We start from the raw sequence: 26,826 nt of genomic DNA, 5'->3' as shown, positions 1-26,826 counted from the left end.
TCCCTAACCTCCGCCTCAAGGTCGAGGTTCCGCCCCCAGCCCGCCCAGTAGGGGGAGAAGGGGCGGGGCGTCCCAATTCCTGGGCGGGGCTCGGGTGGCGTGCCTCGAGGCGCCGGCGCCGTGACGTATGACGTTACCAATTGACGCAGCCGCAGTGCCGCCCGGCCCCAACTCGGACCCCTCCCATCCTCCTCCGCCCAACTGTGTCAGAGGTGGGGCCCCGGGCTGGACTTCGGGCGGCGGGTCCGGGTGGCGGGTTTGGAGGGTGTAGACCCGCGCAGCGCTCAGCAGGTCGTGTCCGGCTGGGCTCTGCAGCTGCCGCCGCCGACGCCCAAGGCCCTCGGCATCACCCGGATAGAGACCAGAGCGATTCCGGGCCGCCCCGGCGCTCGCTCAGGTGAGGGGATGGGTCCGGCTGAGCAGGGTTTGGGTGGGCAGCACTCTTCCCAGCATCTCTGGACTTCAATCTGGTCGGAATCAGGGAGGTGTGGCTTCGTCGCGACTGCCTGGTGCGGCGTCGACTCATCTCTTATTCGTTTGCCATCCTTACCTGCAGCACGGGGACTTGTACACCGGGTGTCGAAGGCCCATGAGAAGGCCAGAAAGGGCCATGATGGGTGACTGGGGGCTCGAATGCAGGAACTGGCCCCTGGGTGATGGTATGGCGGGCGGGCGACGCCCACCTGCGGGTGTATGGGAAGGACCGTGCACCTGCAGACTCTGGCTTCAGCCTTGTTAGCTGCACCGGGCTGCAGGAGACCCCATACTGGTTAACTAAGAATCGATTTTGGACCAAGGGCGGTGGAGCCTTAGAAACCCTCTTTACTCCCCAGGCGTGGTGTGTTTGTATTCTGATTGGTGCTTGCTGGGTCTACACTATGGAAGAGTACGTTTCAGCGGAAACATCTTTTGACCAAAGGAGGGTGAAGGGAAGTTGATTTTCCCTCTGCAGAATTGTCCCCCTCCCGCTCCTCTTGGTCTTAGTTTTGACAGACGCAAGTTAGGGACGCTTGTTAAAGGGAAAGAGTTCTTGTAAATTTCCTCTGTAAGGAAATCATTGTTTTCCATGACTGTTCAAGCGTCTAAGTTTCAACTGGTTTCATGTTGCTGCTTTCAACTCTGTGTATGGCAATGAAGCTGATTTAAGTTCACTAGATACATAAGTATAAAAATAGATGAATTAACCAGAACATTTATCTTAATAAGTATTGATTGGTACATGCTTTATGTGAATATATTATTTAATCATCATAACAATCCTATCACGTAAAGTCTGTTATTACTCTCATTTTATAGATGAGAGAACTAAATCCCACAGCCCTAAAAAACTTGTCGAAAGTCAGAGCTGTGATTTAGATCAGGTAATGGTACTCCAGTTTCGAGTCCCTTAATCAGTACGCTTTACCACTCCCAAACATCGTGAGGATTTGCAAGGTGATTTTCATTTGATAAAAAGTGTGCCAGGTGGGAATAGGAAGGAAACTGAGGCACCATTCTTGCCAGCAAGGACCCAACAGTTTGAGAGAACAACTTTTTCAAGGAGTATGTTTTAAAGGTAGGATTTGACCTCTAGAACCCTCTGATTACCAAAATCATGCCCTTTCCATAAGTACAGTGGTTTTGAAACCTTTGGAAGACTGTAGTTCGGAAATAGTGGTCTTATTCTAGTTTTAGGAGTATTTCTTGTTCAGAAACTTTAAAGAAGGAAATGTAATATTGGATTAACACTAAAGACTTCTTGTGTGTGCACGCACGCAGGTGCATGTGTAATCAAATCATTTAATCTGAAATGGAACTGCTGATAAAGCCAGAATATCTTGTATAATTGGTTAAAATGGTGATCTTTTCAGGTGTGTTAAGATGAAACACTGCAGACAGGCTTTCTGAAGATCAAGAAAAGGAAAAACAGAACATTACAGACTCTGGAAAAAAAACTTGGTAAATATTTTGGGTCTTCAGTTAAAGCTCAGATAGAGGAAATCTGACTTTCTTCTTCAATTGTAATTTAACCTGATAGAATGGTCTAAGAATGGGGGTGGGGTGACAGTAGTGTATAACGTGACCTGCCATTCATTTTACCTGACTTTTGAACTATTGCTGTGTGACTGACAGTTGAGTCATGTGCTTAGCTTGTGTATTGGCAGGAGAAAGAGAAGGGAATCGTTGGCTTGATTATCAAGTGTCAACCTTCTTTTCTCTCTTTTGCTTCCTCATTAATCTGCCCATATTATAAAGGGTTTTAAAAAGAAAGGAAGAAAATTAGTTGACGTTTGGTTTGTTCTTCATAGAATACTGTGTTTGTTTGAACTTAAGTATATTTTTCACTATGAGTTCAATGGAGAATAGTAGAAGACATGGTTAAACATGATTGAGAAAATCTTAATTAATTTCATAAATATTTATTGAGTACTGTACGTCAGGCATTTTTTCAGGCTTCTGTTAAGAGTAGTGGTCATCATGGCCCTGGAGAGTACTAGAGTAGTGAACTTTTTTCTAGAAGGTAAGATTTTTGTGAACCCATATCTTTTATTTATCTATCTATCTATCTATCTATCTATCTGTCTATCTATCTATTTATTTTTGGCTGCATTGAGTCTTCGTTGCTGCTCCTGGACTTTCTCTAGTTGCAGCGAGCAGGAGCTACTCTTCACTACGGGGCGTGGGCTTCTCATTGCGGTGGCTTCTCTTGTTGTAGAGCACAGGCCCTAGGTGCATGGGCTTCAGTAGTTGTGGCACGTGGGCTCTAGAGCACAGGCTCAGTAGTTGTGGCACACGGGCTTAGTTGCTCCATGGCATGTGGGATCTTCCTGGACCAGGGATCGAACCCATGTCCCCTGCATTGGCAGGCAGATTCTCAACCACTGTACCACCAGGGAAGTCCCTGAACCCATATCTTTTTAAAAAGTTTTATATGCAAGGATGTTTTTGGTTTATGTAAAAGACTAGGAAAACAGCACTACTCATACAGTAAGTGTTTGTATTTATAATAATTCTTTCATATTATTTTAGTTAATAAAGGAAGGCACTCTACTAGAGCTACTTTAAGGTACAGTGAGAAACTAGGATTCTTACAGACTTCACTTTAGTGTACTCTTTTCCATGTTAGAGATAGTAGTAGACCACATGTTCTTTATCCATTCATCTGTTGATGGGGACTTGGGTTTTTTCCATATCTTGGCTATTATAAATAATGTGAGATATATATATATGGAATAGTACTCAGCCATACAAAAAAGATGTAACTTTGCCATTTGTGATGACATGGATGGATCTTGAGGGTATTATGCTAACTGAAATAAGATGGAGAAGGACAAATAACATGATTTCACTCATATGTGGAATATAAAAAACAAGCAAAATAAATGAACAAACCAAACAAAAACACAGTTACTGAGAACAGAGTAGTGGTTACTAGAGGGAAAGGGATTGGGGGGGGTAGGGCGAAATGGGAAAAGGGGATCAACTGTATGGTAATGGATAGAAGCTAAATTTTTGTTGGTGAGCGCATTGTAGTTTATACAGAAGTACGAATATAATGTACACATGAAACTTATATAATGTTATAAACCAATGTTACCTCAAAAAATAAATTTAAAAAAGATAGAGATAGAATTTCAAAAGTTCATGGGAGATTAAGAAAATTAACTCTTTAATTTGAGAAAATTTCAGGGAACTTATATATGACAAATAGAAGGGACGTGGTCAGATGCAACAATCTGGATGATGAATTGGAGAGAGATGAGCTTGGAAGCATGGCAGTCAATTAGAGGCTATTGTAGTAATCCACGTGGCAAATGAGAATTAGAAGCACAGTAGAGTAAATGGGATTTAAGGGATGGAGATGGATTAGATAGATATAAAGGAGATAGAATGGATAAGATTTAGTGGTCTTGAGGGAAAGTGGAGTCAGGGTGATTTCTAGCCATTATCATTTTTAATTTTATAATTAATGTTTAATAAATATTTTCAGAATAAATGAATTATCTGACACCTGGCTTGGGAAACTGAGTGGATTCCGGGCCATTTACCGAGGGAATATATAGGAAGAGAAATAGATTGAGGAACATGGTTGGAGGAGATGGGTTCAGTTGAGGCTATTATATTTGAGGCATCTGTGACTTCCAAGAAATGTCATTAGGCAGTTGTATATACAGATCTGAGTTAAGAAGAAGACTCAGCTTGAGATATAAATTTGAAGTCACAGTTTATAAATGGCAGTGAAAAGCAGTGGGAATGGATGAGATCAGTCAGGGAGAAAAACATAGGGTAAAAGAAGAGAAATGAGCATGGGGAACACTAATATTTAAGGGTATTTAAGGGTAAGATGGAAGGAAAACATACCTCAAAAGAGATGAAGTAGTGGGCAGGGAAGTGGGAGAAGATCAGCAGAGTCACAAGTAAGTGGAAGAGCTGAGTTTGGAGAAAAGGAATGAGTATTAGGCATCTTTGAGAAATCAAATAAAATAAGGATAACAAAAATATCCATTGGACATGTCAGTTACGTCGTTGACTTCAGCAAGAGCAATTATATAGGTGGATCCAGTTCACACTGGCTAAAGATAAGAAATTGAAATAACTAATGTCACTTGCTCTTTCAGAAAGTTTGGTTTTAAACGGGATAGTTAGAGATAGTTTGAAATAGATAGATAGATGAGTTTGAGAGAGGGTTTTTGTTTTTTAAAGGTACGAATGATATGAATACATTTACAGTCTTTATTTGCTGAGGATAAGAAGCCATCAAAAAGAGAATTTGAAGATAGAAGAGTGAAGGAGAAGAATTGGTGGAGCAAGGTCATTAACCAAGTTGGAAGGGATAGAATACAAAGATGCAAGTCAAGGGTGCCTCAGATGGACCTCTCCCGAGACAGGAGGGAAGGAGGTGGAGATGATTATGGATACAGATAAATTTGTAGGAGACAGGGTAGAAGTTGGTCCACGGAGTCCCTGCAGGAGACTCCCATTAGGGTGGAAAGAGTATGTGATTCAGTCATGTGATTGGTAGCCTTCTTGGTGTGGTATTGCTGACTCCTGATCATTTGGTGAGGGGGAATGGAGTGAGGGTAGTTCAGCTTAAGATGGCAGGTATGGACCATCATGGTAGAGATAGCTTGCAGATATCTCACAAAATTACCTTTCTCATACTTTGTATTAGTTATCTATTGCAGAGTAAGAAATTATCCCAAAACTTAGTGGCTTCAAATATTTATTATCTCAGAGTTTCTGTGGGTTGGGAATTTGGGAGTGACTGAACTGGTTGCTTCTGGCTTCAGGTCTCATGAGGTTGTAGTTGATTGGCTGGGACTTTAATCAACTGAGTGCTCAGCTGGGGCTGGAAGATTTGCCTCCATGATGGCTCACATGTCTGTTGGCCGGAGGCCTGAAATCCTCACCACATGAACTTCTTTAGGGCTTCTGAAGTGTCCTAACAAGGCAGCTGTCTTCCCCTGGAGCAGATGATCTGAGGGGGGGGGGGGAGGGGGAGGGGGCTGTGATGCCGTTTTTGACTCAGTCACAAACCATTGCTTTGCCCTGTTCTTTGAGAACTGAATCACTAAGTCCAGCCCACACTTGGAAGGGGAATGACTTAAGCTCTACCTCTTGAAGGGAGGAATATCAAATACTTTTTGGACATATTTAAAAACTACCACAATTCTATCAATTGTCAGTTTATTTAGGGCAGCAAATAAGCTCTTTAAAAATATGTAGATTCAGCCTTTATATCCAGGTGAGAGAGAAGTACAGAAAAGTGGGGAGGTGGTTCAGTCACATTTGGCTCACTTTACCCTTTGGTCTCCATTGCCGCTAATTAGGCTCAATAAGTTGATGTGTTGCCTCTTGTAGTTAATTTTAAAAAGTGATTGCTGACCTTTGATTTAATAGAGGATTCTTTTAGGAGAAAAAAATGCCATAGTGGGCAAAATATGAATTTTTTTATACCAAAATATGGATTTTGGTAACATTTAATATTAGCTCCTAAACTAGAATTTAGAGGTAGAAGGAAAGAACTCATTTTTCCCAGCAAAGAAATTGAGGACTAAAAGACAAGTACAGGCTGATTTCTGTGAACATATATGATATGAGAGGCAATATAACACAGACTCTAAAGCCCGACTGTCTAGTTTCAAATCCCAGGTCAGCCATGTCTTAGCCGTATTTGTGCTTAGCTTCTCACTGCCACAACTTCCTCATCTGTAAAATGGGGAATTGTAAGTAGGTAGTTATTTCTGACAATTAGATCAGTAAATACATGTAAAGTGTTTAGAACAGTGCCTGACACATAGCAAGCAGTGAATAAATGTTAGCCATTTTATGGTAGCTATATTTTATCATTATAATGGTGAGTTAATACCATGGCATGAACATTTCAAAGAATAATATAACATTGTCCAAAATGTTTACAGTCTAAACTTTATAAACTACTCACCTTATTGGACTTTGTCACTTTTGATGTATATGGAAAGTGTGTTTCTATACAGCTCCATATCCATTTAAAATACTGTGTCAGATATCACCAGTAGTATTGTATAAGGTCACATCTGCATTTTTTCCTGAAGCAGGCTTTTTTGTTTTACTAGGTACATAGAAGTTCAATTTCAATTACAGCAGTGTTCTCAGTTCATAGGAATTGGCTATTAAATGGATCTTTTGGGCTCTCTGCATAGCAACATGCTAATAAAAAATAATTCCCTTGAACTTGATATGATGAGATTGTTGGTAAACACACATGACCAGTTTCTTCCTCCCTCTCCCCCATATCCAAAGACCCTACTTTATTGGGTGAGTAGTTTGAATATATATTAGGTGGGGTTTTCTGATGTGACTTAAGGCAGAAGATAACAAAATTAAGAGCCAGATAAGAAAATGGAAATACTGATTTTATTACAAGAAACCTTCTTTAGAATTTTACTTTGCTGATGCTAGTTTTCTTAAAGTTTTATGCCTTCTGGTGTATCAATATGGAAGGGATATATAGAATTCTAGATTAAAAGAATTAAAAGAAACTTGTAGATTGTGTTCACCAGCCAGTACAAAAAGTGAAAACAAAACCCCACAGCTAATCAATTTATGGGATGCAGAAGTGGAAGGGTTAAACTTTTCACTCATGGCACTTTCTGTTGATGTCTTTGTATCGCTGGCCATATTGAAGAATACGCTGAAGGTAGTATTTACTTCTGGTGTGCTGTATGGAGGTGGGTAATATTTATAAATCATGGTTTCTTCTAGATTTGGAGAAGTTGAAGTTAGCTCTTTTTACCCCATTATTAGTAGACATGCTTTCTACAGTTTTTTAAGAGTTTCATTTTGTTTTTTGTGCTTTCTATGAATATTTAGGTGAACCAGCATAAATTTCTGGCTATAGCAGTGAGGTTTGCTAAAGTGCAATATTTTTATTGAATGATATGACTTCTTAGATGTTAAAAACTCTTCCATATTTGACATGAAGAACCATTTTTGTAGCACAGATTATGATATTAAAAGGTACTCTACATTTGTTTAGTTTGTTGGTTTATACTGTTTGAATCGTTGGTCACCATATCTGAATAATATCAATACTTTAGCAGTAATTGCCTGGTGACCATTGAACTTTGGTATTTGATCTGCTTTTAAGAATCTCAGTAGTATTTTTAGAGCTATGTTATTCATATTAACTTAATACATTTTTTTTTTTTTTAGTGCTCCTTAGACTCATGGCCCATGCTGTCCAAAAGTTTGGTGCATTTAATACATTTTTGATTGTCATGTATATCAACTAATTTCTTCTTTGTTATAAATTTCTGTTGTTTAATTAAATGTATATATTTCTCTTTTATATTTTTATCTTTTACTAACAATACATGAGTCATTGTTTACTGGTGTGCATCTTATGGTTTTTTAACTTTCACCTTGCGTTGAACTGGTTTTCTTTTAAAAAAGAACATTAATGATAGCTTAGCTACCACTGTTATAATGTGTTTCTTGTCAAACACTTTGCTCAGTTTTATGTTTGCTCTTCAAGGAAGAGATGGCCATTTTACAACTTGGAAACAGGCTCAAAGAGATTAAGTAACTTGCTCCAGTTATCTCACAGCTAAGGAAGGGCTAGAAGGGATAGAGAGAGGGAGCTTTACGTTGCAAATCTGCTTTAAAGCCTATTCTGTTTGATTTCTGTTATTTCTGACTGTTACTTTACCACTTTATTCTGTTGGTCTTTAGAGTTAGTTAATAGTTAATAGGTCAAATTGTGCTTGTTGCATGTAGAATCCTGGGGCTGAAAGGGTCCTCTAGGTAGAGAGGATTATTCCCAATCTGTTTGATCTAAGAGGATAATTGTCTGTTTTGTTTGTTTAAATGAACAGAATAGGACATTATATAATTTTGCTTTATGTACACAAAGCTGCCAACCCTGACCACATTTGTTAAGGAAACTAAATTTGCTTTTTTGCTCACTGTCTTCTTTTTAAGGTTTTTCCCATTTTCAGGAATCTCAGGTCTTTTGTGATATTCCTGGATCTTGCTTGTTAATGAGAAAATTAATCTATTGAATTAATTTATACTAATAACACATGGTAATAATTAGTGGTAGCTATTATTGAGATACTCGAAAGATATTTTTGCATTTTAAGAGAGAATATTGGTTGGTACTCTATTTGAAGAAATGGATGGTGGGATTTTAGGCCTTGTATCCTGATGGGCAAATTTTTTTAGGCATAGAGGGCTCTTCAAATCACTATATGCTCAGTTGGTAATACCAACCTTTATATGCATTCCAATACTATCTTAAATATAAATGTTTACATATTTCTTTTGCTTGAGATGTTCAATTGCAGGTACTTTTCTGTTTTGTATTATTTTATTTGTGTAGCGGCATAGAATTGGAAGGAGCATCACAAAGTTATTTGTTTCAGGCCCACTGCCTTTAGATTGCTGAGTGCTCAGACTACTTGAGCCATTGTAGAAACAGTTCAAATGAATTAAACGCTCTTGAAACTTCATTTTGTATAAAAATGTTGCCATCTGATTTGTGTTTTACTTCTGTTTTGGGATGTCATTATGCCATAGGAAAGTTAAGCAGTCTGTTTGGCAGTTCCTTTGTGTTGGTATTTACTGAGCTCTTTGGGTCAATTACCTGACTTCTTAATTAAGGAAGATATAAATGATTTTGAAATTGGGACCTCTACAAAGGTATATCAAGGTAATTTCTTACATATTTACAGAAACCAAACCGTACCTGAAAAGTTTTCAAGAAAGTGTATATTCTATAACAGTTAATGTAAAATCAGTCAAATTTGGTTTATGGGCAAGCAATGCAAAAGTGTGTACAAAGTGCATACTTCACAGAATTTCTAGTATACAGAATGCTGCTGTGTGCTAATAGGTATTCAAGCTTGATGTTGAAGAGAATGCCAATGTTGATGAAGCTTAAAGGAGAGCTATGAAGTCGATATATTTGCCAACTCTTAAAACCCATGTAGCACAGGGAACTGTATTGAATATCCTGTGATAAACCATAATGGAAAAGAATATAAAAGAAAAGAATGTCAATATGTGTATAACTGAGTCACTCTGCTGCACAGCAGAGATGGGCACAACAATCTTGTGCCAAACTATAGTTGATTGGCACAATCAGCTATACTTCAAAAAAATTAAAAAAACAGAGAAACAAACAACAAAACCCCAGGTAGTTTCCTCTATGGAAAAGGAACTGTGATTAAATTCAAAGAACTTTAATATAATGGTCTGAAGGTATGTGAATGCCTTTTATACAAATAATTGTGACTTTATTGTTGCATGAGGGATTTGAGTATGATTAATTTTTTCCTTCATTTTTGTTATATTTGGAATTGGGTTATCAAAAGGATATTTTGCTGTCATTTTCTTAAACTCAAGTGAATGAAAACCAAATTTTCTTGAGTGTGAAAAAGATCATTTAGGATTCTCTTGGCCTTGAGTACAGTGGAAATACTTGCTTACCTTTGGCAATAGCTCATAATTATGTACTTTTTATAATGATGCATTTATTTCATTCATTTATGAAACAAGTATTTATTGAGAGACTACTGCATACCAGGAACTTTGTTGCATATTGCACACTCAATGAATAGGGCAAGCATATCCTTAAAGAGCAGTTAGCTGTCTAGGTGGGGAGACAGACTTCTAAACTGATAATTACAATACAGTGTGGTAAATGCTAAGGTACAGTTACCACTGTGGGCATCTGGAGCTCACTACCACTGAGGAACTCGCGGAGACTAAATAAAATATTCCTCAGAGTTATCCCAAGTCAAGAGCAGGGAAGCTGCAGGTGTTTACCCACCAAATTCCTAGCCATCATTGACATTAACTCTGGCATTTCTGGCTTGCCCTGAGTACAAACTGAGCATGTTCCTGCAGCCAGACAGCAGCCTACAGTAGGATGTTACAGGTGTTCAGAATGAATCATCTGGTGTAGAGGTGAATGTCAGCAGTTTATGGGCAAGACACCAATGGCATTTGTTGCCAGTATCAGGCATTTACACAATGTATTATCTACTATGTGCTACACATTGTTCTAAATGCTTACGTATCTGAACTCATCAATTCTCACTGTACAACTCTGTGAGGTAGGTACTGTTAGTGTCCTCATTTAACAGATGAAGAAATAGAGTACAGAGTGGTTAGGTAACTTGCCCATGATCACATAGCTATAATGTCAGAACTGGTTTTTGAACCCAGGTGGTCTAGTACAGAGTCCATGTTCTCAATCCACATAATGGTCTGCTTTTGGAACAATACAGCCTGAAGCAGGACCTTTTTGACTCTTCTGTTTTCCCTTGGTAACTGCTTCCTCTTTCTCCCTTCCTCCAGTCTCTTTCCTGTTAGTGTTCTTTACTTCCTTCCTTGTTTGTAGCTTGCCCCTCTCTAGAACAGTACAGCTGTTCAGCTTCCATTCTTACACTCAAGGCTATCAAATCAAATAATTCTTGCTAAGGTGTTAACTGATCTTTCTGATGGTTTTCTTTTTTTTTTTTTTTTTTTGCGGTACGCGGGCCTCTCACTGTTGTGGCCTCTCCCGTTGCGGAGCACAGGCTCCGGACGCGCAGGCTCAGCAGCCATGGCTCACGGGCCCAGCCGCTCCGCGGCATGTGGGATCTTCGCGGACCAGAGCACGAACCCGTGTCCCCTGCATCGGCAGGCGGACTCTCAACCACTGCGCCACCAGGGAAGCCCTTTCTGATGTTTTGATGAAGGCTTTGAGTTTCATATTGATTGGTATTTGCATTATAATTTTTCAAAAAGACAAAGATTTAAGAACCATAGAAGGAAAGACATGATGGTAGAATGACAGAAGATCAAGTTGATATTTTTGGGTTGGGAAACACCTATTCCTTGGCCATAGTTATAAGGAGAGGCCAAGGGGTGTGTGCTTGGGCAAAAAAAGCCCCTTTCTCGCCTGTCATGTCGTGCCTTCCAGCCACCACCTCCCTTTTTTCTTTTAAATTATGGAAGAATTACAAGCCAATTGTAAAACATTTAAATAATACTTAGTTATCAAGAGTAAAAGTGAAAGTCCTGCTTTACTGATTCTTTTCCCTCCCCCAAATCTCCTCCCACTGCTCTCGGAGGAAATGGCTTAGCTAATGTTTTTGCAGATTAATAAAAGTATATACATATACATACACCATATATGTACATGCATATGTAGTGTATCTATATGGTGTATATATGTAATACACATAATGGATAGTCTTTTTTAAAAATGTAAGTGGAATACTATACATATTTTTGCTCAACTTGCTTTTCTCCTGCTAACATTACACGTATCCTGGACATTTCTCTGTATTATCCCCTATAGAGCTATTTTATTCTTTTAAAAAGGCTGCATATTATTTCACATGGTAATAGTATTTATATGGTAAGAGTGTACCATAATTTATTTAACTATTTTCCTATTAATTGACATTTTTTTCTGTTTTCTCAGTGTGATATATAATGTTGCAGTGATTGTCCTTGAGAAAACATCTTTGTGTCTAAGTATTTCTGAGAAATAAATAGAGCCTTAGAACTGAAATATTCAAGTCAAGGCATGTACATTTTTATAATATCTGATAAATTGGTCTTCATAAAGGCAGTTTACTCCCATCAACTGTATAAGTGCCCATTTCCCCATACTTTTGCCAATATAGTTTTCAGTCTAATTTTCGCTTATAGTGGGTGATAAATTGTGATTATCCCCGATTGCTAGTGATATTGATTATCTTTCTCTGTGAATTGCCTGTTTATATATTTTCTCATTTTTCTATCAGATTATTTGTATTTTTTGTATTGACTTGTAGGATGACCTCTATTCTTGTAGGACCAATCAAGATTTGGAGTTCTATCTTTAAAAGTCTGATGATGCAAGTATTAGATGTTAGATAGTTTTATTCCTTCATGCTAGTGGAAGAGAAAATAGGTTGGATGTAGTATTTGAAAAGATTTTACAGATAATTCATTTTGAAAAGTAATCTTTTTTGGAAAGCTATTTCTAAGAATGTTGGTAGTAGTGGTGGTATTAAATTAGGGACTTTGATAAATCTCTGGTTGTTGCTGTGTTTGATTAAACTGTTTCGCATTTTCATGCTTTTCTTTGTATGCCACTAAAATATTAATTGCCACAATTTCTTTTCTAATGTGGACAGCAGTTTTGAAATGAGTACCATGGATTTCAGGAAGAATGAAGAGAAGAATATAGGTGAATCATGAAAATATTGAGAGAACATGTCTTAAAACATGTAGATCAGTGTTACCTTCTTACATAATAGATAAAAATGCCATTTAAAATGATATGATACTTGAAAACAGTGGCTGTGTTCAAGGCATTGTCACTGGTATTTTGGATACAAAGATGACTAAAACAATCTCTATTGGTCATTATGATTCAGAAGAGAGAGGCAAGATAGATTAGATTCAGATTATGTATCTTTGGCAGGAATATCAAGGAAGTGAGGCTGTTTTCTTCTATTAAAAGTTGCACGATTTTGATTTGTCCCTATATTGATGGTGTTTACTTTGATCACTTAATTAGTTGCCAGGTTTTTCAGAGTTCCTCTTTTTCCCTTTGTCATTAATAATTATTTTGGGGGGCAGTTATTTTGAGATGATATGAGTATCCTGTTGCTCATCAAAATTTAATTGATTATTTATATTTGTATGGACTCATAGATTTGTATTTATTAAATGGGTTGTAATTTATTACTGTTATTTATTTTACTGCTTAAATTGTCCCAGATTTTGCCAGTGGGAGCCTCTGGTTTTTATGTCCTTTTGACATGTTCCCATTGTTCTTTGAATACTTCTTTCCTTTCTGGAAAACAAGGCTCATCTTGACTTTCCCTGCCCTAGTTGTGGAATCAGCCATTTCTTCAAGGAGCTCTCTTAATAGAAAACTGTTTTTAGAAGAAAAGTTCTCTGCTCTTTATATTGGGGTGTTGCTGCTCTCAGGGCCTGTTAATGAACAGACACATGCATATACATATATACATTTACAGCTATATTTGTTTCTATATCCGTTTATATTGAAAACTGTACCTCCAGTTCTTATCCAACACCACAGGGTTAATTCTGATTTTCTTCCTTTATATATCCTCTAGCAGTGAGAAACTTGGCTCCCATTATTCTTGGTATATTTACTTACTTGATTAATCCCCTCCCCCATCCCCTGCATGGGCTATCTCCCAGGTGTTCGCCCTTCATATCCTGCTCCTGCATCAATGCAGTACCCCAGATCGCCCTCCTGCATGGAAGCTCTACCCATCTCTTTGGGGTCTGATGCCTTCCACTTGGGTTCTGACACCCTGCACCAGGCAACCTGCCTGTGTGGATGACCTCACTCGCCCGGGCTCTGACACCTTGAGCTGGACTGCTTCTCCTGCCCCTCTCCCCCTGCCTTGGACCCTCCTTCTTCCACTCAGTCTCCAGCACCCTGTGCCTGACCTCTTCCCTGCAAGTATTGCCTCCTCATCCTGCTATGGCTTCAGTACCCTGAAATACTGCCACTTTTCCACTAGCCTCCTCACTGCACAAATGGGTATTTAATTTAGGGTATTTAAAGGTATTATTTGGCTCTGATATTCTACTCTAGGCCACTGAGACTCCTGTCCCTCTCTCCCCCATGTGCAAGTGCCTGCCTTACTCTGCTTTACCTTATGGCAAATTTTAAAATTACTTTAAAATTTATTTATTTATTTGTTTGTTTGTTTATTTAATAGGAGATGGAGCAGTCTGCTTTCTCTCTTTTTTAAAATTAATTGGTTTATTTATTTATTTTTGGCTGCATTCCGTCTTTGTTGCTGTGCGCAGGCTTTCTCTAGTTGCGGTGAGCGGGGGCTACTCTTCGTTGTGGTGCGTGGGCTTCTCATTGCGGTAGCTTCTCTTGCTGCTGAGCACAGGCTCTAGGCGCATGGGCTTCAGCAGTTGTGGCTCGGGAGCTCTAGTTGTGGCACATGGGCCTAGTTGCTCTGTGGCATGTGGGATCTTCCCAGACCAGAGCTCAAACCCGTGTTCCCTGCATTGGCAGGCAGATTCTTAACCACTGCGTCACCAGGGAAGTCCCACGTTATGGCTTTTAGACTGAAATGTTCAGGAAGGGAAGAGGAAGAGGAAACAACCAATTTGTTTTTTATTCCATCATTTGCTCCATGAAAAGGTTTTGCTGTAGGTTCTTATATCAGTCTCCACTTCCTCTTCCTTAAAGGATTGGTGGTGTGCCACTTAAACAGTGTGGCAAGGTATATAGCCCCGTTTCAGTCTGGATTTTCTGTGTCCGGTGTTATTTTTACTCACTTACTTTATGCCAGAATGTCTACTGTTTACTTTAGGGCCCTTGTTAAGTCTTAACCTTTACTTCTGTATTTGCTCAAAATATGTTCTTTTAACTATTGAGGCTTTGTCTGTTGATTTCTCTTAAAGGTTTTGCATTAACTAGTAATTGGACAAATGTTGGTTAAAACTGTGATACTGCATTTTTCTCTCTTGGTAACTTGAATACCCTCTTCCTAATTACATTCTCTTTGTCTGTGGGTTGTTACAGTGGTGGGTGGTCCAGGTGATTTTGCATGAGGACTGTAGATCCTTTTGGTAGATAGATCACTTTCCCTTTTATGTGGAGATCTGAATGCCAGGGTACATCCCTCATGGAGCATCCCCTAGGAGTCACCACGTGCTCTTTTCATCCTCAGTAGTGTGCTGGTGGTACAACTGTAAAATGGTAAAAATAAGTATGAAATAGGTATAGATGTTATTTTATAATATGTAAACCATTATATAATATGTGAATATTTGGTTTTAGATTATAGGTCTTTTCAAAGTGTTTTCTCTCTTTTAAAAATTTTACTTCTTCTAGTCTACAAAACTGAAAAGGGAAGAAAGGAAGCTCATGTTGTAAAAGTTAGCCTCCAAATTTTAAGTTGCTAGTTGACAGATTTTTCAAAGCCTTGAAAAATACAGCATTTTTCCCAGTTTTATTGAAACATAATTGACATATAACATTGTATTAGTTTAATGTATACAACATAATGATTTGATATATGTATATATTGCAAAATGATTGCCACAGTAAGTTTAGATAACATCCATCACTTTGCATAGTTACACGTTGTTCGTTTTTGTGATGTGAAATTTTAAGATCTCTTAGCAACTTTCAAATATGCAATACAGTATTGTTAACTATAGTCACCATGCTGTTCATTACACTCCCAGAACTTATTTATCTTATAACTGGAAGTTTGTACCCTTTGAACATCTTCAGTCATTTCCGCCACCCCACGCCTTTGGCCACCACCAGTATTTTCAATATGTGAACATTTTTTACTCTCTAAAACATAGGAAAAAAGGTTTACTGAAAAATGAAAACCTTAAAAAAATTTCTCTAGCCATCTTGCCCTTAGGTTTGCATATCACTTTTAATAATAAACCTTTTATTACTGAGCTCTTCATTTTTTAAAAATGCATGTTTAATTTGCCTCTAAATTATACTGATTTCAACAATGTAGAAATATGAAATATTGTAATCTCTTGTAGATAGTATCTTGCAATGTTGTTTCACCCAGTTTTTAAACTTGTTTTGTGATCTATGAAGATAGATTTGTGGCGAGTAAACAGAAAACACTTTTAAGTTGACAAGCTAACTGTACTGAATTTCATCTAGAAAGTTGTCCTCACATATTCTTCCTGTTTTAAAATCTGTTTTTCTAGTTGTTCATAAAAGTCACATATACTGTTTGGTCTTAAGGGATTATTAACTGCATAGCTTTCTTTGTCTAGCTTCTTTCCCCCCTTTTTCTGATTTATCACAAGATAATTTTGTTATAGGTGGGTTGGGTTAGTCATGCTAATGCTGTATTATCAGAGGGATAATTCTCTTGTTTCTTAGATCATAAAATCAAAACTTTCATTCCTCACTTTTTGCTCATTCTCAGTACGTACACACGCACACACACACACACACTTACATACACACACACACACACATACATACATTTTTCATGTCTGATCACAATTTGACATATGATGTAATTTATCCTGAGCATCCGGTAGCAGGAGATCTGCTTACTGTCCAAACTATCCAGAGTGAATCTAAACTAGGAAGATTGTTTCTCCATGGAATAATGGGAATGCACAGCTGATAGAGGTTAAGAAGTGTTAATACAACTTAATATATAAATATATTATTATTAAGTAGCAGTTTTTAGGACAAGTCTAGGTGAATTTGTCTAATGTAGATGATTAATACTTACTCCTTTGTTGTTGAGATAAATATCTTAGATTAGATTTAAGAATAATTATGTCCCTCTTATTTTGAGCCAGAGTATAGTAAATGAACCTGAGTCTCTATTCATACTTAGAATGGTGAAATCAGGACATTAAAAATATGATACATTGTTTTATATTTTATGTAGAAATGTGGACATGTTTGTTGTTTGTTATATTTTTGCAAATATAATAAATTTCTTCTTATTGAAGAAAGCAGAATATGATTTAATAAACTTTCACATTTATTAAATTCACCTTATTTTCCCCTTACATAGGTTAAGTTCTAAATTTAACCTTTGAACTCTTTCAGGCCCTTAGATGCTATTCTGGAAAAACTTAAGTAATGGATCAAAGGAAGAATGAGAGTATTGTTCCTAGTATCACTCAATTAGAAGATTTTCTTACGGAGCACAATTCCAATGTTGTTTGGCTTCTTGTTGGTAAGTAGAATATATTTTCTTGTACTTTATTGTTCTCTGTGTATGGATTAACAACTGCCAGATTTTAAGCAGTGGTTGACTGAAGTTAGAATGCTTACAGTACCATTTGTTTATTTTTTGGGGAGAAGATTTTAATCTATGCTTCTATGAATATTTGCTCTGGAAGGCTGTTTTCCTTAGACTGCCTCCTTGTCTGACTTAGGAGAAGTGGGATGAGAAGAAAGACATAGCTTATCTTTCCTGTTTCAGATCAGCTCTTCCATTCCCCATCCCAACATACAAGCAAACACTTTTGTTTTATTATAAAAGTGATAAATCCTTGTGGCAAATATGTTTTTGCCTAATTAATCTTCTCATCTCTTTCCTCACTCTTTATGCACTTGACAGTGGGCTTTTCCAGTAATAAGTTTTTTTGTCTTATATTGCTGAACTTTTCTAGGTGTACACAAATAATACAAGACAGTGTATACTTAAATTGCAGAGAGAGGGAAGAAATACGAGTGAATGAATGAGTATGAACAAATAAGAAGAAATACAAATAAAATACCAAGGAAGGGAGAGGTTACTGTAGGCTGTTACTGCCCAGGATGTTTTGTGGAAGGATGGTGTTTGACTTGAATTTTAGCATAGGAATTAGAAAGATACAGAGAGGAAAGTAGGAAGGGTAAGATGGGGTGAGAGAGGAAAGGGAGGGTAATGGTAATATTTATTGAGGTAATACTTATTGAGCATCCTTTGTGTGCCACATGCCACAGGCATTTTGCATATGTTGTCTCACTTAATGCTCACAGCAGACTTATGAGGGTAGGTGTTATTTTCCTATTAACATGTTGGGGAATTGAGGCCCATAAGGATTAATTAACTCACACAGGTTACACAGCTGTTTTTTTCTGAGTGCAGGCGTATGCTTCTTTCATGACACTGCGGGATGCATGGTAGGGTTATGGTAGAGGTGAAGTGTATATAAAGGGAATTATAATGATTCATGATTTGTAGGTAGGATTGGATTACCATTTCAACTTCAAGTTTTTTTTTTCCTAATTGACAAACATGAACTACTGTAAATTATCATGAATGAAAAATAAAAAGTAAAATGAAATGCAAAACAATACTATGAAATATAACTTCATAAAAGCAGCATTTAAAAATTACCTTTTAGTTTAATTAAAGGCAGAAGTCTTTCTTTTTTCCTTTTTAACATTTATTTATTTATTTTGGCTGTGCTGGGTCTTAGTTGCAGCAATCGGGATCTTCATTGCAGCATACGGGATCTTTAGTTGCAGCTTGCGGACTCTTAGTTGCAGCATGCATGCGGGATCTAGTTCCCAACCAGGGATCAAACCTGGGCCCACTGTGTTGGGAGCGTGGAGTCTTACCCACTGGACCACCAGGGAAGTCCCGGCAGAATTCTTTCTTATTTCCTAGGTGCCCCTTCTCCTGTCACCTTGATTTTCTCATTTGCACATTGTATACAGCTCCTTTCTTTAAGGTGGAAATAATAGCAACGAACAGAAAAACCTTGAGGGATTGTTTAATCCCTCTGTTTTACTAATGGCCTTACACTGTTGAAGGGGATGGGGGGACGTGGTACAGTGAAAAGGCCATAATCCTCAGGTGGTTACTCTCTGGGAAAGAAGCGTACTTTCTCAGCAAATACCTTTTTTTTTTTTTTTTTTTTTTACGGTACGCGGGCCTCTCACTGTTGTGGCCTCTCCCGTTGCGGAGCACAGGCTCCAGACGCGCAGGCTCAGCGACCATGGCTCACGGGCCCAGCCGCTCCGCGGCATGTGGGATCTTCCCAGACCGCGGCACAAACCCATGTCCCCTGCATCTGCAGGCGGACTCTCAACCGCTGCGCCACCAGGGAAGTCCTCAGCAAATACCTTTTGCCTTTCTGAAGGGCCCGTAACTACCTGCTCTTCACACGGTGATTTACAGTAAAAATTAATGCAAAATGACTTTAGCTTAAAACAATGTTGTACCATGAAAATAAGTGTTCAAAAGAATTGTTCTAGAAATAATTTTTATGGGCAAATCATAGCACTTGCTACCTCAGAGCTATTACCATCAATCTAAGCTACCTTGAGGAATGTTGTATTTTGACTCTCAATGACTGCTTTGTTTTATCTATGTTAAATAATTTTTTTTTGTTGTTTTGCGGTACGCGGGCCTCTCACTGCTGTGGCCTCTCCCGTTGTGGAGCACAGGCTCCGGACGCGCAGGCTCAGCGGCCATGGCTCACGGGCCCAGCTGCTCTGTGGCATGTGGGATCCTCCCGGACCCGGGCACGAACCCGTGTCCCCTGCATCGGCAGGTGGACTCTCAACCACTGTACCACCAGGGAAGCCCTATGTTAAATAATTTTTAAAAAATTTTACGAACTTAATATGATGGTACTAAAAGGTTACACCTATTAAATTGCTTTATATTACTGTCTTAATCTAGAAAATATACTATTTAAATGGATAAGTAAAAGAAAATTTATTGAAAAATACTTTCTTGTGTTTCACGTTTTGTGTGTTTACGAACTAGGTTTTTTGGGAATACTATAAATTTTATAAGTGACCATGAACTTTTCATGAAAAACTCATGATCAAATTTAGAATATTGTTTACTGTAGTAATATTTACTGGTGTTCTTTAAAAGTAAGTTATTGTCTTATCAATTGCAGCAAAATAGTATTTGGTGGCCTATTTAATATAGATATATCTTGAAGTAGGTTAAAATTGTCACTTTTTTCCAATAGTAGTTTAAAAGCAGAGACTGTTGACTTTTTAAAAAGTGACTTTTCGGGCTTCCCTCCCTGGTGGTACAGTGGTTAAGAATCCACCTGCCAGTGCAGGGGACACGGGTTCGAGCCCTGATCCAGGAAGATCCCACATGCCATGGAGCAGCTAAGCCCGTGTGCCACAACTACTGAGCCTGCACTCTAGATCCCGTGAGCCACAGCTACTGAGCCCATGTGCCACAACTACTGAAGCCCATGAGCCTGGAGCCCATGCTCCACAACAAGAGAAGCCACCACAATGAGAAGCCCGCACCCCGCAACGAAGAGTAGCCCCGCTCGCCACAACTAGAGAAAGCCCGTGCGCAGCAACAAAGATCTAACACAGCCAAAAATAAAATAAATAAATTTATTTAAAAAAAAAGTGACTTTTCTATGATGTAAAAAAAAACGTTTTCTTTATTTTTAAGTGGACTGTATTAGAAGTGAGCTTTTAGCCTAATAAAGGTAGTTTTCTTTTTCATAATATTCAGAAATATGGACTTTTTCGTCCCAGAACATCTTTGTGTATGTTTAATAACTAAAGCAGTACAAAGGAGTGAAAAAGAAAACAGGAAAAAAAGGGAAGCAGTTTTACTTGAAACATTGCTTTACTTCATCTGATTGAAATCTGTGTTTTTCTGGCTAATGACTTACAGGGAATGAAGAAAGTTGGATAAAGAATCAACTTCTGGTTTTGAAAATTCAAGTTATTAAATTGTAAGAGGACATTTTACCATATGGAAGTAAATCCTCTTGTTTCTGAACATGATAAATGATCTTTCACTAACAAATTTTTATTGAGATACTAAGATGATCGAAGGAAACATATAGTGAGATCCTTTATTTTCTGCATTTTTTTCTCCCAACAGCTACCATTTTGTCCTGTGGATGGATTATTTATCTCACATATTATAATTCTCGGAATGTTGGTCTTATTTTAACACTGGTTCTTAACAGATTATACAAGCATGGCTATATCCATATTGGTAAGTTTTGAGTAATTTTTTTCTTCTGTGTAATCTTGAGATGTATATTGTAAATATGTATTTTATAAACAGATAGTAGCTTTAGGAATTTACCTTTGTTTTATGAAAGTTAAACTAATCTAACTGGAATTTCTCTCATATAGCATATACTTCAAGTAGAGTTGAACTACCACTTGGTTATGTCCTTTACTTCATTCTTATTTCTTAAAGTGTTTCTAAGCCTTTTTTTTTTTTTGGCTCATAAGAGATAATCATTAAAATAATTTGAAAAATCTAGACATATAAAATATGGAACTAGAAGTTTCTTGAGGTCCTGCTATCCAAAGAAAATTTCTAATGCTTGATGAAGTTTTACTGTTTTTTTTTAAACTGATACCTAAAAAATCTATAACTGTAAGTGGAATCATCTTGTGTATTTCATTTTGTAGCCTTCTTTATTAGTTTAGCTTGACTACTTATAAATGGGAAGTTTGCAAATAGATAGGAGGGTGTATTAGGAAGTTATATGCCTTAGAAAGCCCTAAACCACTGGGAAAAAGGGGTGAGGAGTCAGCAAATAGAATGTTTCTGATATTCCTTAGAGTTGAGTACCTCTTAGTGGTCATAAATAAAACTTCTCTCAAACATAAGTACTCTTTCATTAATTTGAGGCAATGACTGGTTCCTGGAGTCACCCAAATTAATGGAGAAGAATGGTGAATTAGTCACTGCTTTGGGTTTTTTGTTTGTTTGTTTTTTATACTGAAGGTTCTTACTAGTCATCAATTTTATACACATCAGTGTATATATATCAATCCCAATCACCCAATTCAGCACACCACTATCCCCACCCCACTGCGGTTTTCGCCCCTTGGTGTCCATACGTTTGTTCTCTACATCTGTGTCTCAACTTCTGCCCTGCAAACCAGTTCATCTGTACCATTTTTCTAGGTTCCACATACATGCGTTAATATACGATATTTGTTTTTCTCTTTCTGACTTACTTCTCTCTGTATGACAGTCTCTAGATCCATCCACGTCTCAACAAATGACTCAATTTCGTTCCTTTCTATGGCTGAGTAATATTCCATTGTATATATGTACCACTACTTCTTTATCCATTCGTCTGTCGATGGGCATTTAGGTTGCTTCCATGACCTGGCTATTGTAAATAGTGCTGCAATGAACATTGGGGTGCATGTGTCTTTTTGAATTATGGTTTTCTCTGGGTATGAGCCCAGTAGTGGGATTGCTGGATCATATGGTAATTCTATATTTAGTTTTTTAAGGAACCTCCATACTGTTCTCCATAGTGACTGTATCAATTTACATTCCCCCCAACAGTGCAAGAGGGTTCCCTTTTCTCCACACCCTGTCCAGCATTTGTTGTTTGTAGATTTTCTGATGATGCCCATTCTAACTGGTGTGAGGTGATACCTCATTGTACTTTTGATTTGCATTTCTCTCATAATTAGTGATGTTGAGCAGCTTCTCATGTGCTTCTTGACCATCTGTATGTCTTTTTTGGAGAAATGTCTATTTAGGTCTTCTGCCCATTTTTGGATTGGGTTGTTTGTTTCTTTAATATTGAGCTGCATGAGCTGTTTATATATTTTGGAGATTAATCCTTTGTCCGTTGATTCGTTTGCAAATATTTTCTCCCATTCTGAGGGTTGTCTTTTGGTCTTGTTTATGGTTTCCTTTGCTGTGCAAAAGTTTTGAAGTTTCATTAGGTCCCATTTGTTTATTTTTGTTTTTATTTCCATTACTCTAGGAGGTGGATCAAAAAAGATCTTGCTGTGGCTTGTGTCAAAGAGTGTTCTTCCTATGTTTTCCTCTAAGAGTTTTATAGTGTCCGGTCTTACATTTAGGTCTCGAATCCATTTTGAGTTTATTATTGTGTATGGTGTTAGGGAGTGTTCTAATTTCATTCTTTTACATGTAGCTGTCCAGTTTTCCCATCACCACTTATTGAAGAGACTGTCTTCTCTCCATTGTATATCTTTGCCTCCTTTGTCATAGATTAGTTGACCATGGGTGCGTGGGTTTATCTCTGGGCTTTCTGTCTTGTTCCATTGATCTATGTTTCTGTTTTTGTGACACTACCATAGTTTCTTGATTACTGTAGCTTTGTAGTATAGTCTGAACTCAGGGAGTCTGATTCCTCCAGCTCTGTTTTGTTCCCTCAAGACTGCTTTGGCTATTTGGGGTCTTTTGTGTCTCCATACGAATTTTAAGATGATTTGTTCTAGTTCCGTAAAAAATGCCATTGGTAATTTGATAGGGATTGCATTGAATTTGTAGATAGCTTTGGGTAGTATAGTCATTTTCACAATATTGATTCTTCCATCCAAGAACATGGTATATCTCTCCATCTGTTGGTATCATCTTTAATTTCTTTTATCAGTGTCTTATAGTTTTCTGCATACAGGTCTTTTGTTTCCCTAGGTAGGTTTATTCCTAGGTATTTTATTCTTTTGGTTGCAATGGTAAATGGGAGTGTTTCCATAAGTTCTCTTTCAGATTTTTCATCATTAGTGTATAGGAATGCAAGAGATTTCTGTGCATTAATTTTGTATCCTGCAACTTTACCAAATTCATCAATTAGCTCTAGAAGTTTTCTGGTGGCATTTTTAGGATTCTCTATGTATAGTATCATGTCATCTGCAAACAGTGACAGTTTTACTTCTTCTTTTCCAGTTTGTATTCGTTTTATTTCTTTTTCTTCTCTGATTGCCATGGCTAGGACTTCCAAAACTATGTTGAATAATAATGGCAAGAGTGGACATCCTTGTCTCATTCCTGATGTTAGAGGAAATGCTTTCAGTTTTCACCATTGAGAATGATGTTTGCTGTGGGTTTGTCATATATGGCCATTATTATGTTGAGGTAGGTTCCCTATATGCCCACTTTCTGGAGAGTTTTTATCATAAATGGGTGTTGAATTTTGTCGGAAGCATCTTCTGCATCTATTGAGATGATCGTATGGTTTTTATTCTTCAGTTTGTTAATATGATGGATCACATTGATTGATTTGCATATATTGAAGAATCCTTGCATCCCTGGGATAAATCTGACTTGATCATGGTGTATGATTCTTTTAATGTGTTGTTGGATTCTGTTTGCTAGTATTTTGTTGACTTTTGCATCTATATTCATCAGTGATATTGGTCTGTAATTTTCTTTTTTTGTAGTGTCTTTGTCTGGTTTTGGTATCAGGGTGATGGTGGCCTCATAGGATGAATTTGGGAGTGTTCCTTCCTCTGCATTTTTGGAAGAGTTTGAGAAGGATGGGTGATAGCTCTTCTCTAAATGTTTGATAGAATTCACCTGTGAAGTCCTGGACTTTTGTTTGTTGGAAGAGTTTTAATCACAGTTTCAATTTCATTATTTGTGATTGGTCTGTTCATATTTTCTGCTTCTTCCTGGTTCAGTCTTGGAAGGTTATACCTTCCTAAAAATTTGTCCATTTCTTCCAGGTTGTCCATTTTATGGGCATAGAGTTGCTTGTAGTAGTCTCTTAGGATGCTTTGTAATTCTGCAGTGTCTGTTTTAACTTCTTTTTCATTTCTAATTTTATTGATTTGAGTCCTCTCACTCTTTTTCTTGATGAGTCTGGCTAATGGTTTATCAATTTTATTTATCTTCTCAAAGAACCAGCTTTTAGTTTTATTGATCTTTGCTATTGTTTTCTTTGTTTCTATTTCATTGATTTCTGCTCTGATCTTTATGATTTCATTCCTTCTGCTAACTTTGGGTTTTGTTTGTTCTTTCTCTGGTTCCTTTAGGTGTAAGTTTTTATTGTTTACTTGAGATTTTTCTTGTTTCTTGAAGTAGGCTTGTATAGCTATAAACTTCCCTCTTAGAACTGCTTTTGCTGCATCCCATAGGTTTTGGATCGTCGTGTTTTCATTGTCATTTGTCTCTAGGTATTTTTTGATTCCCTCTTTGATTTCTTCAGTGATCTCTTGGTTATTTAGTAACGTATTGTTTAGTCTCCATGTGTACGTGTTTTTTACATGTTTTTTCCCCTGTAATTGGCTTCTAATCTCATAGCGTCGTGGTCAGACAAGATGCTTGATATGATTTCATTTTTCTGAAATTTACTGAGGCTTCATTTGTGACCCAAGATGTGATCTATCCTGGAGAATGTTCCATGCGCACTTGAGAAGAAAGTGTAATCTGCTGTTTTCGGATGGAATGTCCTATAAATATCAGTTAAATCTATCTGGTCTGTTGTGTCATTTAAAGCTTCTGTTTCCTTATTTATTTCCATTTTGGATGATCTGTCCATTGGTGTAAGTGAGGTGTTAAAGTCCCCCACTATTATTGTGTTACTGTCGATTTCCTCTTTTATAGCTGTTAGCAGTCGCCTTATGTATTGAGGTGCTCCTATGTTGGGTGCGTATATATTTATAATTGTTATATCTTCTTCTTGGATTGATCCCTTGATCATTATGTAGTGTCCTTCCTCGTCTCTTGTAACATTCTTTATTTTAAAGTCTATTTTATCTGATATGAGAATTGCTACTCCAGCTTTCTTTTGATTTCCATTTGCATGGAATATCTTTTTCCATCCCCTCACTTTCAGTCTGAATGTGTCCCTAGGTCTGAAGTGGGTCTCTTGTAGACAGCATATATATGGGTCTTGTTTTTGTATCCATTCAGCAAGCCTGTGTCTTTTGGTTGGAGCATTTAATCCATTAACATTTAAGGTAATTATCGATATGTAGGTTCCTATGACCATTTTCTTAATTGTTTTGGGTTTGTTTTTGTAGGTCCTTTTCTTCTCTTGTGTTTCCCACTTAGAGAAGTTCCTTTAGCATTTGTTGTAGAGCTGGTTTGGTGGTGCTGAATTCTCTTAGCTTTTGCTTGTCTGTAAAACTTTTGATTTCTCCATCGAATCTGAATGAGATCCTTGTCAGGTAAAGTAATCTTGCCTGTAGGGTAGTTGTAGTTTCTTCCCTTTCATCACTTTAAGTATATCATGCCACTCCCTTCTGGCTTGTAGAGTTTCTGCTGAGAAATCAGCTGTTAACCTTATGGGAGTTCCCTTGTAGGCTATTTGTCATTTTTCCTTTCCTGCTTTTAATAATTTTTCTTTGTCTTTAATTTTTGCCTATTTGATTACTATGTGTCTCGACGTGTTTCTCCTTGAGTTTATCCTGTATGGGATTCACTGCGCTTCCTGGACTTCGGTGGCTACATCCTTTCCCATGTTAGGGAAGTTTTTGACTATAATCTCTTCAAATATTTTCTCTGGTCCTTTCTCTCTCTCTTCTCCTTCTGGGACCCCTATAATGTGAATGTTGTTGCGTTTAATGTTGTCCCAGAGGCCTCTTAGGCTGTCTTCATTTCTTTTCATTCCTTTTTCTTTATTCTGTTCCGCAGCAGTGAATGCCACCATTCTGTCTTCCAGGTCACTTATCCATTCTTCTGCCTCAGTTATTCTGCTATTGATTCCTTGTAGTGTAGTTTTCATTTCAGTTATTGTATTGTTCATCTCTGTTTGTTTGTTCTTTAATTCTTCTAGGTCTTTGTTAAACATTTCTTGCATCTTCTCGATCTTTGCCTCCATTCTTTTTCTGAGGTCCTGGATCATCTTCACTATCATTATTCTGAATTCTCTTTCTGGAAGGTTGCCTATCTCCACTTCATTTAGTTGTTTTTCTGGGGTTTTATCTTGTTCCTTCAACTGGTATATAGCCCTCTGCCTTTTCATCTTGTCTGTGTTTCTGTGAATGTGGATTTTGTTCCACAGGCTTCAGGATTGTAGTTCTTATTGTTTCTCCTGTCTGCCCCCTGCACTGCTTTGGGTTTATTTAATGGCTATGCCTAGTTAAGGGACTTATCCATAGGAAGTAGCTGTTTAAACTAGTGTTCTCAAAAAATAAAATAAAATAAA

The 26,826-nt window shown here is 37.7% G+C and overlaps 1 protein-coding gene across 6 annotated transcripts in view; it reads left to right on the top strand.

Moving 5' to 3' along the window:
* The first annotated feature begins 225 nt into the window (after window positions 1-225).
* The window catches only part of BLTP1 (bridge-like lipid transfer protein family member 1), a 212,003-nt gene continuing 185,402 nt past the window's right edge, over window positions 226-26,826 (top strand). For 5 of the 6 annotated variants that reach the window (XM_082837741.1, XM_082837744.1, XM_082837743.1 and 2 more), the window contains exons 1-4: window positions 226-397; window positions 1,851-1,938; window positions 17,060-17,189; window positions 20,826-20,942. In XM_082837741.1, the coding sequence (XP_082693867.1) occupies window positions 17,093-17,189; window positions 20,826-20,942 (214 nt within the window). In that variant the 5' untranslated portion in view covers window positions 226-397; window positions 1,851-1,938; window positions 17,060-17,092. The remainder of the gene's footprint in view (window positions 398-1,850; window positions 1,939-17,059; window positions 17,190-20,825; window positions 20,943-26,826) is intronic. The other variant, XM_082837740.1, reaches the window with a different exon arrangement.

The sequence above is a fragment of the Leucopleurus acutus genome (genome assembly GCF_964270905.1).
Source record: "Leucopleurus acutus genome assembly, chromosome: 4".
In the NCBI taxonomy this organism is placed as follows: domain Eukaryota; kingdom Metazoa; phylum Chordata; class Mammalia; order Artiodactyla; family Delphinidae; genus Leucopleurus; species Leucopleurus acutus.
The sequence above is the reverse complement of the archived record's forward strand: the minus strand, read 5'-3'. Positions and strand labels throughout refer to the sequence as shown.